This window comes from Cyprinodon tularosa, unplaced genomic scaffold (assembly GCF_016077235.1).
Source record: "Cyprinodon tularosa strain WSP-4 unplaced genomic scaffold, ASM1607723v1 ctg411, whole genome shotgun sequence".
Taxonomy (NCBI): domain Eukaryota; kingdom Metazoa; phylum Chordata; class Actinopteri; order Cyprinodontiformes; family Cyprinodontidae; genus Cyprinodon; species Cyprinodon tularosa.
In genome coordinates this window covers 356,877-369,219 of record NW_024039132.1, presented here as the reverse complement: position 1 = coordinate 369,219, position 12,343 = coordinate 356,877, and the positions used below count along the sequence as shown (strand labels likewise).

The following is a 12,343-nucleotide window of genomic DNA, read 5'->3' as shown; positions in this document are numbered from 1 at the left end:
TTTCACGAAAGCCAGGAGGTTTGGTGGAAAAATACAAAAACATAAAACGGGCAAATGTGATTTCTGTGATAAATATGAAACTATAGAACATGTTATATTAGAATGTCATAAATATGAAAAAGAGAGAAGATATATGAGGAGAGAGTTTGAAGACATTAAGGAGAAGATTAATTTATTAGATATACTGAGGAAAAATTTAGGGAGTAAACACAAATAATTATTCGATTTCTAAAGAAAACGAAATTATTTCATAGAATTTAATTATAGTAAGTGTGTTTGTGAGTGAAGGAATGATATACAAAGCTGTGCACAAATATGTATATATTTTTAAGTGTGAATGTGTGAATGTATGTTTAGAAGAAGTTAGGGTAGAATGTATCAGGATAAATATTTAAACCATCACGAACCACACTCCATACCAGTAAGTGGCGGTAATGCTACTAAAAGTTTGTTGCCAACCGCCATTGGTGGCGGTACAGTGTACGTCACTTCCGCAAAAGCGCAATGCATTTAGGGTAGTTAGCGCCATTTCTCTGGCGGAGAGAGCAGCAACAAACAGAAGAAAACTAACAGAGAGTAGAAGTGTTCTAGTTGCTTCCTTTGGAAATAATGGGACACTGGTGCTGCGTCAAAGGATGCAATAGTAATTCTAAACAGAAAACAGCAGATGGTGCCGTACGGTTTTTCGTATTCCCCACTTGGAAAAAAAAATACGGACCGCAGACAGAGGACTTAACAAAGAGGCGTCGGGCTGCATGGGTCGCTGCTGTAAGAAGGAAAGACATCACGTTCCATAAAATATCTCCTCATGCTCGTGTTTGCTCTCGGCATTTTCACAAAGGTAAGTCCTTATAAATATACACTAAAAGAAATCAACACGCTGAAATGGTTTGCTTATAAAGTTGCAGGAGTTCATGTAAACCTACTGAAACATGCTGTGGAAGAGAAGCGGAAAGTAATGTTTGTTTTGTTTATTTCTCTTTTAGACCGCTAAAATTTAATAAATAATAAATTCTCTGTATATAATCATTTACACAATCTGCAATACAAATATATTTTTTAAATGAATAAATATATATAAATACACTGTACATATAAAAACACTGTACATACCCAGTCGTCAGCCAACTCACTGTATTTATTCATCCTGTGCAATCTACTTAAGTTTATTTATTATAATCCTTTGTTCGTCTGTAAGTTTTTCAGTTTTATTTACCTCTGGCCTTACTAGTCCGATGTACTTGTGCTGTTTCGGTATCGGTCTCCGCCAGTCACGTGACATTTGTTGCTAAGACGCCATTTTTGGTGGAAAAGGCGTAGTGTAAACAACCGCAGCATAGCTAAACGAAGGACTAAAGGATTGAGTTTGTTTCTCTGACTATATGGAAAAAAGTAAGCAGAATGCGAAAGAACCGTACCGGTGTCGTGCCAAGTTAGTTATCCCTGCGAAAATTTGTATCCCCTCGTCGGGAGCGCGCACGGAGTAGGAAGATCAACCCGAGTTAACTCCGCTTCAATTCCAACGTGCAGAACTTGAAATTTGAAAGGTTTTACGTGTAAGAAAGTTGAGCTTTACTGTTTTATTCTTTACTTCACATGTTATAGCAGAATATCGCCAGTGATATTGATCTAAAACTAATAATAAAACACAAACGTTTGTTTGAAAACTGGTCGCTGACAGCAGTGTCTACTCCTCCCTCTGAAAGAAAACAGATCCTTGTTCTTTTCCACACGTTCCTTAAAAAAATCTCTCATTGTTTCACAGTGTCCAAATGTTCTCATCCCATTGAAAACTGTTGTAAACCATATACTTAATAAAATAAAATGGAGTGCACGTGTAATCATTAAAGACTATATGCAGAAGGAAAATAATTTTTTCCTGGTTGAAATTTAGTACTTAAATCTATATTTGATGACAATTTATTCCTGAAACTTTGGATGTGATGGACCTTTATTTCTTAAAGTTACAAGGAGGGAACAAATCATAGCAGGCCACCTGCCATAATCTGTTCTGCCTGTCTAAATCAGGCAAAAAGGCCCCAGCTTTTTTTTTATTTTTGGCATCATAAAAGATGCTTATAAGCCAAAAATGAAAAAGCTGGGGCCTTTTTTGCCTGATTTAGACAGGCGAAACAGATTACAGCAGGTTTTATTTCATCCCATATTGCCAGTTCTGACAATATGGGATGAAATAAAACGGCTGATGTTAGAAGACAAACTGTTTATTAAGGATAGTACAACATAGATAAATTGTACGTTACTGTAAACACAAATATAGAATTAAGTACTAAATTTCAACCAGGAAAAAATTATTTTCCTTCTGCATATAGTCTTTAATGATTACACGTGCACTCCATTTTCTATTTCATTTTTATTACAAGTATACGGTTTACAACAGTTTTCAATGGGATGAGAATATTTGGACACTGTGAAACAATGAGAGATTTTTTTAATGAACGTGTGAAAAAGAACAAGGATCTGTTTGCTTTCAGAGGGAGGAGTAGACACTGCTGTCAGCGACCAGCTTTCAAACAACGTTTGTGTTTTATTATTAGTTTTAGATCAATATTACTGGCAATATTCTGCTATAACATGTGAAGTAAAGAATAAAACTGTAAAGCTCCACTTTCATACACGTAAAACCTTTCAAATTTCAAGTTCTGCACGTTGGAATTGAAGCGGAGTTAACTCGGGTTGATCTTCCTACTCCGTGCGCGCTCCCGACGAGGGGATACAAATTTTCGCAGGGATAACTACCTTGGCACGACACCTGTCTTGGCAGCCTCTCACACAACACGATCGTGTCATTTCTGGTAAATAATTGTGCCGAAAGAACAGCCGCGTGTGGCTTATCTCGACTTTCCACCTAATATGGTGGTTTTCCCACGATGCACCGCTCCCGAGGTAAACAATTGACGCCACGTGGCGGAGACCGATAGCACATTTCCCCACTGTGGGATACATAAGGTTATCTTATTTTATTACACATCTAATCTAATGGGCTCTGTTATTAAGGTGCTTTATATAGTGTTTTGAATAGACGTGTAAAACACTCAACCTTTCATCTACTTTGCAGGTCAACCCGCATATGAGATGATGGAGACTGACCCAGACTGGGCTCCATCCCTGCATCTGGGCCACACTGACATCAAACCAACAGACACAGAACGCTCTTTAAGACGTGGTTATCGGGAACAGCTGAAAAAGAATGCCCTGCAAGCAACTGAAACGGGGCTCCATCAGGCTGATGAAGTCCTTGAGCAACAGGATGAAGTTACACATGAGGCGACAGAGAACCCTAACCAGCAACAGACTGACACGCAGAAGGCTGCTGAAAACGTTGGCCGGCCAAACACCAAGGATGACACAGAAGGTGGTCGTCAGGAAGGACAGACAGAATGTAACCTGTGTGTGCTCAGGTGTGCAGAGATGAATCGTCTTTTGGAAGAAAACAGAGAGCTGCGGCGTGAACTTGATGAGCTGCGGATCTCTGATGGCTTCTTTGGAGACAGTAATGAAAAAGTCAAGTACTATACGGGTCTGCCAAACTTGGCAACCTTTATGGCTTTGTTTAATTTTCTGCTGCCTCTCATGTCTGCTCAAAACAAAATTCTCAGTCCATTTCAAATGCTTCTGTTAACCTTCATGCGTCTGAGATTGGATCTGCCCTCACAACACCTTGCTTATCTCTTCCGTGTTTCACCAAAGACAGTGTACAGAACATTCAATGAAATGGTGTCATTTTTATATGCAAATCTAAAGCGTGCAATTGTGTGGCCAGATAGAGACACCTTGCACAAAATTATGCCTCATCAGTTTGTGGAGGCCTTTGGACATAGAGTCACAGTGATTATTGACTGTTTTGAAATTTTCACAGAGAAACCAGCTAATTTGAAGGCACGTGCCCAGATGTTTTCCTCCTACAAGCACAATCATACCATGAAGTATTTAATAGGCATAACACCCAATGGAGCTATATGTTTCTTGTCAAAAGGGTGGGGTGGATGTACAAGTGACAAACATATCACCTTGAACAGTGGCTTTCTTAACCTGTTGTTGCCTGGGGATGTTGTGTTAGCTGACCGAGGTTTTGATATACAGGAAAATGTTGGCATGCTGTGTGCGGAGGTCAAGCTTCAGGCCTTCACAAAGGGGCGCTGTCAGCTGGATGCTAAGGATATAGAAGAAACAAGGAAGATTGCACATCTAAGAATTCATGTTAAAAGGGTGATTGGAAATGTTTGTCAGAAATACAAAATATTAACTGGAACCATACCCATAAACATGCTATTAACATGTGAAGGCGAAGAAGTCACTTTCTTGGACAAGATTGTCACTGTCTGTTGTGCCCTTACAAATCATTGCCCTACTGTAGTGTAAAAATGAATGCCAGATCAAGTACTGTTTCAACTTTATTCTTCTTTTCACAGAAATAGAATTTTGCTTTTTTTGAAGTTACTTTTGAAAAATAACAGCAAAACAAATATAAGTTTCACCATCACTTCAAATATTAACAATGTTTCTGAAGTTGTAAAAATGTGTGTACAATAAAGAGTGGAGTTTGAAATTTGAAACAAGCATTGTTATTATCTTCACAATCAAGCAGGGAATTTATGAAAATGCAATAAAAAATCTCAAATACATAAATAATGCAGAACAGTGCAAAGCTTCAAATGTTTTACTTTGTCTTCCTCCCTCGTATATAGCAGATTGCTCTTTAGATTAAATTAGAAGATTTTCATTTTCCCTGGACTTGTTTTCACTGTGGTCTTCCGTAGAGATATTACCTAACAGGTGATATCTGTGAAGAAGACTGCAGATCCTTGTGAAAACAGGCCTGGGTAAAGTGAACAGCAAATACAGTGTGCAACTTATCAATGTGCAAAAATTATGACAAGTTTTTTCGTTCAGTCTGATGAGCAGCACAAACTACTCTAATAACTGCAGCTATCTGTGCAACTGCCCACAACATCTGCCTTGTCACTGTAATAATAATATATAATATCGTTCCCTAGCAGCTTTAGAAAGTTTGTCTGGGTAGGGTATCAGTTCAGTTTTCTTTTTCTTTTCCATTTAACTGATAATCCTCGCTGCTGGCTTGCAGCGCTCTCCTCTCGTTTTCTGCTGTTTTGTTTTTCTTCCGCTCACCACAAAAATGGCGCTAGGGGCGTGTCAGTCACGTGACTGACAAAGACCGATTGGCTTATTGTGTTGGCCTAACCTTGGGTGGCTCCCTCCAGCTCCTCTCGCATTTAGACATTGAGGGTTCCGGGTGGTTGATTGGGGGAAGTGTTGGCCCCAGCTACCTTCCGGTGTGCCGGGCACCCCTTTGGTGCTCCCAGCTGGGGGATTTCCTCAGGGCCGTCTCTCCTCTTTCCTTGGAGGAGGGGCAGATTTCCTTGGTTGGCCCCCCTTTGGGCATCTGTGGTCCCCCAGTGCTTGCGGGTCATTGGCTCTTCACAAGCACTATGTTTATGTTTTGTTTTTTTGAGTTTTTGTGGCACTAGTGGCTCATTTTTTTGACAGTAGGCAGAAAGGTAAGGGGGCATCAGAGAGGGGGAGAGACATGTGGGAAAGGACCACAGGTCGGACTGAAACACAGGTCGGCCTCGTCAAGGACTAAGGTCTTCGTACATGGGTCGTGCATGCTAACCGCCGCTCCACCTGCACACCCATTCACAACCACTATTGAGCATTTTTCCTTTGGATAAACATGCACAAGTGCACTTTCACAAAAAACTACAGGTACTTAGAGATTCACTTCCATACAGAAAGCCTTTATTCTTATCCTTAGCTACCACAGTAAACATGTCAGATTAAATAATACTACTACTTCTTCAGTGATAGTATCAAGGTGTTACTTTATTGTATCTCTTATACTATATCCATTGGTTGTGCAGTTCTTTTTTTTTTTTTTTACATCTGTCTTTGCAGGTGATGAAGCAGACTGAAGACAGACTGATGACCTGCTGAATCACCAGAAGGACATGTTTACAGCTCTATTACAGCAACAGCAGGACATTTTTAAAGACTTTGTTAAAGTTATAAAGGATTCAACAAATTCAAGGATGGACATGATTACAAAAGAAATTCAGGAGTTGAAATTAAGTATACAATTCACACAGAAAGATGTGGATGAGCTAAAGATCACTCAGGCAAAAGAGTCTGGTCATGGTAATTTAATCCAGACAGACATAATAAAGATATGTGAAAGCTTACAGGTAAGCTTACAGGATAAACAAGAGTACCTGGAAGGTTTATCGAGAAGAAATGACCCCGGGTGAATCTTGGGTAGAATCAGAGGAAAAAGTTAAAGAAATTCTAAAGCAGAAGTTGCAACTACAAAGGGAGATTGATATTGAACGAGCATACTGTATAGGAAAACCTGAAACAGATAGGGAAAAACCTAGATCCATTGTGGTAAAGTTTTTGCACTTCAAAGACAAAACTGCAGTAATGCAGAGAGCAAAAAATCTAAAAGGTACTAGAATATTCATCAATGAGGACTACACAGATGCTGTAAGGTTAAAAAGAAAGGAACTCTTGCCAAAACTGAAAGCTTCACGTGAGAAGGGTGAAATAGCTTACCTCAGAAACGACAAACTGATAATCCGACCTCGTACCAGCACCCCAAGATAGGATAAACAAACGGAAATATGCTTACAGGAATAGCTTCTTAAAATATATGGCAATGACATCCCAACACAAGCGACTAAAAAGTGGACTATATATTGCACATATAAATATAAACAGTCTAAGGAACAAAACAAATGATATAGCTGAATTGTTAGAAGAACATAAGCTGAATATACTTGCTATTTCTGAGACTCATTTAGACTCCTCCTTTGAAGATAGTGAATTACATATAAAGGGTTACAACATTTATAGAAACGACAGAAATAAATATAGTGGTGGAGTAGCTTTTTACATTCAGGATCATTTACCTGTGAAAATGTGTACTGACATGATTAAATATAATATTGAAATATTATGGTTACAAGTTTATTCTCCTCACAGAAAGCCTATACTAGTAGGATGCTGTTACAGACCTCGAAGTTCTAACAATGAATATCTTGAGACAATCTGTGAAATGTTAGCTAATATGAATGTGGGTCTGGATGTCTATTTACTTGGAGATTTTAACATTGACTGGTTTGCTCATAACTGTCCACTGAAGAATAAGATACAAATTGGAGCTAATGCAGGAGGATTTGCTCAAATTATGAATAAGCCAACAAGAATATGTGTAAAAGAAGATGGTACTAAAACAGCTACATGTATTGATCACATTTTTACAAACTCTCCAGAAACTGTTAACAAGATATCATCGGTCCCTATTGGAAGCAGTGACCATAATCTGATTATAGTAGAAAAAAACAATAAGGTAGATAGGCAAGGACCTACAATAATTTTTAAGAGATCATATGCATCTTTTATTCCTTATTCTTTTGTTGACAATGTGAGAGAAATATGTTGGTCTAAAGTGTTGACTGAAAGAAATCCAGAGCTTGCACTGTCAAAGTTTAATGATTTATTTCTACCTGTGATTGAGAAACATGCATCTTTGAGAAGGTTTACCGTCAGAACATCGAAAACACCCTGGCTGGACAAAGAAATGAAAGAAGCTATGAAAAGGAGAGACCAAACGAAAAAAACTGTGATTATAACTGGGAATAAGGAAGACTGGGGCCTCTATAGGAAAGAAAGAAACGCTGTGACCAAGCTAAATAAAAAGAAAAAAAAAGAGTTATTATGAAGATAGAGTTAAGAAGGTGGGGAATGGCTGCAAAAAATGTGGAAGATCGTTAATGATTTGACAGGTAGGAAAAATAGAACACATCCATTATTTCTTGAGACAAACGATGGCTTCATAACTGGACCTAGAGAAATTGCTAATTATTTAAATAATTATTTCATTAGTAAAATAGCAAAACTAAGAGAAAATATGCCTAACCTAAGTAAGGAAATATCTCACTTATTAATAAGAAATGAAATAATGAAAGGGAAAAGGTCCAAGTTTAAATTAGAAATGGTTAACTTGCAGAGGGTAAAGGATTGCCTGAAAAAGTGCAAAGATAAACCACCGGGTGTTGATGAACTGGATGTCAGAATTCTCAAATTGGTTGCTGATGAAATCGCTCCTGTAATTACTCACATTATTAACTTAACTTTTATGTCTTCAGTGTGTCCACAAGCCTGGAAAACAGCAAAAATAATCCCATTACAGAAAAATAAGAAACTGCCCTTTTCCAGCTCAAATATTCGTCCGATAAGTCTACTACCTGTGTTAGGAAAAATAACAGAGACCATAGTATATGAACAAATTAATAATTATCTGTCGATTAATAACATAATTTGACACTCAACATGCTTATAGAAAGGCTCATTCTACAGCAACAGCACTAATTAGTATGTCTGATGACTGGCTTAGGAGTATTGAAATGAAAGATATGGTGGGAGTTGTGTTTCTGGATTTTTCAGCTGCTTTTGATTTAATTGACCACCATCTTCTATTAGAAAAACTTTCCTGCTATGGTTTTAAACAATCTGCACTTACTTGGTTTTACAGTTATTTAACTAACCGGTCGCAAACGGTATATTTTAATGGTACATTTTCTGAAAAGCAAACTGTAACATGCGGTGTACCTCAAGGGAGCTGCCTGGGTCCTTTATTATTTTAAATTTTTACAAATGACTTACCATACATACTCGAAGAACTAAAATAATTATGTATGCAGATGATTCCACTATACAGTATATACATCAGCAAGAACAACTAATGAATTAGAAATTATTATGAATAACGAACTAGTGGGAGAGGATAAATGGGTGAAATCAAATAAGCTGGTGTTGAATACAGCAAAAACTAATAGCATGATTGTGAGGTCAAATTACAACATAGACAGTAATCATATATTGAATATTAATATCAATAACGTCTCGATAAGGAATGTACATGAGGCCAAGCTTCTGGGAGTGACGGTTGATAACAAGTGATTATGGAGAAAACATACTAATAACATGATTGCAAAGATGGGTAGAGGAATCACAGTCATAAGAAGACATGCAACCTTTATGTCCCCAAATATTCTTAAAATGATAATCCAATCATTGATATTTTCTCAACTGGATTACTGCCCAGTCGTTTGGTCAAATGCCCCTGGAGAGATGCTACATAAACTACAACATGTACAAAATAGAGCTGCCCGAATAATACTGAAGTGTGATTTAAGGACAAATATCATAACAATGAATAAAAAGTTAAACTGGTTGTTGGTTAAAGACAGACTTTCATACTCATTGACTGTTATGATTAGAAATGTATCTGTATTAAAAACACCTTATATTTTATTTACAAACCTTACTTTTAGTTCGGAGAATCACGAATGCATGACTAGGCATGCAACTGAAGGAAACTTTAGTTTGCCTAAAGCAAAGTCAAATGCCTTAAAAAGAACTATTATGTATAGAGGTATGAAAGCATGGAATTTACTGCCATATTACATGAAATTGATAACTGATTTAAGGAAATTTAAAAGATCATTGAAAGAACATTTATTAAATATAGAGGTAAAACACAATTAGGACTTCCTCACTTGCTGTGCTTTGTAGTTTGTTTTGATTAGTTTGGATTGTTTCTGTGTATGTATATGGGTATATATGTATATGTAAATATGTATGTGTATATGTGTGTATGTATATATGTATATGTATAGATTATGGGAGATGTTGTTTTAATGTCCACATAATTATATTTAATTTGTAATTTTTTATTTCGTATTTTGTTGTTGGACCCCAGGAAGAATAGCTGTAGCTTGCTACAGCTAATGGGGATCTTAAATAAACTAACTAAACTAACTAACTTATCAGTGTCTCCCTTTTATCTCCTCAATTTTTCATCTTTTCTCCTTTTTCCTGTTTTTCCTTTCCTGTTCTACTTGCATTGCAGTGTCCAAATATTCGGTAATCTCCCTGCATGAATAATAATAAAGCTATTTATATGCATAAATCAAGCGGAATGCTATGGCGTTAGCTGTACTGCTCCACTTGTGAAAGTAAAATCTTTTAGGATCTTTTTTGGCATCAAGACAATTATTCTTATTGCACTTTGCCAGACAGGACCCTTTGAAAAAAAGGGAAAAAAAGAAAAAAAAGAAATGGCCAAACAAAAACACGTGGTGTTTCATCCACTTGCTTTTCAAAATGGGGGCATTAAAATTTCTAAAACATGTTTTAAATTTTTTTTTTTTTCACAAATACTTTTTGTTTTATAGCTGCGTAAACAAATAAAAGCAGATTTAAAATTTCACCTGACATGTCTGAGTCTGTCAGAGTGATGCGACAGCACATATTCATTTTTAGCCATCCCCCAATGGTCAGCCTCATTGGAAACTAGAGACTCAGACCTTTCCAAGGAGGGGTCAGAGGTCATTGTGCGACCATTTCAGGTGATGTAACCGGCATGCATTACATAAGCTTGCTCTGTTAATCTTATTTTCTATTCAGTTTGGTGACAGTAATCTTAGGAGCAAAGGCTTTGTCTTATGCAGAAGGTCTCCAATAATGGAAATCAGCATATTTGTCTGATTTATTTATATTTGTCTATCTTTTATAAGTGGAAAAATGCATTTGGCATAATTTAGCGACTTTTGGCCAATTCACTTCAGGCTCTCTTGGGCCAAAATCACATTTCTGCCAAGCACACTACCCCCTAAAACCTCAATGGAACAAACATGCTTCAACTTATTCAGTCCAAATTTGCTTGAGTTATAGTATATACGGTATGTGAATCTGTAAAGTCTGAAGGTTCAAACCAAGTTTCAAATGGTTTAAATCAATGCTCTGGATTACCCATAATTCCAAGTCGTATTGTAAAAAATAAAATACTCAAATATATCGTTCTTTTAAGATCTTTGTTGCGGTTTGAAACATATTATATGAGTGTATGTTTTACCAACCGGCTAATGAGCTATACACAGTTATTAACATAGTAATTTAAAGCACCACTGTCTGCTTTGCTATTGGTGTCATGTTTAAACGGCTCACCATCATGGTGAAATCTGCCATGTGTTGGGGTATAAATAAGGTCCCGTCAAATAATTTAATGTCGGGTGGGTTTAAGATAGGGTGACCATATTTTCATCTTGAAAAACCAGGACACCTTGGAGCGGGGGGGCGGCGGCGGGGGATCTCTGTTCCCATGCATAGGCCTAGGTAATCCTACAATAACATGATATTAACAGTTGATTTATTAAAAATGATTTTCAGTAAAAGTCAACAGCAATAACTCTAATAACAAATGATAATTTTATTCAAAATGTATTTATTAAAAATGCTTAACAATTCCTGTAATGAATGAATAGCACAATCAAAGAAATAATGTCTCATCTAAACATCCCTCACTTAACAATAAAAGTTAACAATAACTCTCAACTCCCAATATGATGATACTCAGCCTCAGCAATGAACGAAATAATGTCTGTTCTGTAGGTTATTGGAAAAAATAAACAAATGAGCTAATTAACAAAAAATACCTCTTTTGTAGCAAAAATAACTCAAAATGTACCAAAAACGAACAAACATATCAATAGAATAGCTTGACTTTCGGAGTCCAGGTGGCTTTTCAGATCCCTTGCACCTCCATTGGACACCGAGACATATGTGCCTGCTTTGCACACTGTGCACAAGGCCTCCCATTTGTCTCGATCCGGTCTGAAGGCGGGGAAACTCTTTTGTAAATCGTTGGTAAACATACATTTGTGCCTTTGCATGTTGTTGGCGTACTGACAGCCACGCTATCTATATTCTGATTAAGAACGGGGCACCTGCACTGGCGCGGCTCAGGGGTGATGTCACACGCAGCGTCGTGCGCAGTGCCCTAGCGTCTGTAAATGTAATGGTCCAATGAAGGTAATTTAAAAAAAACAGGACATTTCCTCACTTTCTAAAAAAAACCCGGGACGCCCAGGACAGGACGTGAAATACAAACATGTCCTGGGAAATACGGACGTTTGGTCACCCTAGTTTAAGAGGAATTTTTCGCACCATTACATCTGCAAAGAAACATCCCAGAATCAGAATCAAGTTTATTGCCAAGTAGGTTTGCACTTACAAGGAATTTGACTTGGTGTTGTTGGTGCAGACAAAAAACAAAACAAAATAGCAAAATAAGATAGAATATATATAAATATATATATATATATATACACAGAAGCTATATACAAACAGTAGACTGTGCGTTAATGTAACGCAGAAATGAAACATTGTTCAGTGTCACACGCGGGTCTTGGCCTTGTTGATAAGGCCGATAGTCTACAATAAGGCCGATCCTAGTCTACAATTG

General features: G+C 37.3%; 1 protein-coding gene across 1 annotated transcript; it reads left to right on the top strand.

Annotated features, from left to right (window-relative positions):
- Positions 1-502: 502 nt before the first annotated feature.
- Positions 503-4,654, top strand: LOC119792174. The gene is made up of 2 exons (XM_038298675.1): positions 503-841; positions 3,077-4,654. The coding sequence occupies exons 1-2, from the start codon at positions 610-612 to the stop codon at positions 4,378-4,380; spliced, it is 1,536 nt and encodes a 511-aa protein (XP_038154603.1). The 5' UTR covers positions 503-609; the 3' UTR covers positions 4,381-4,654.
- The last annotated feature ends 7,689 nt before the right edge of the window (positions 4,655-12,343 follow it).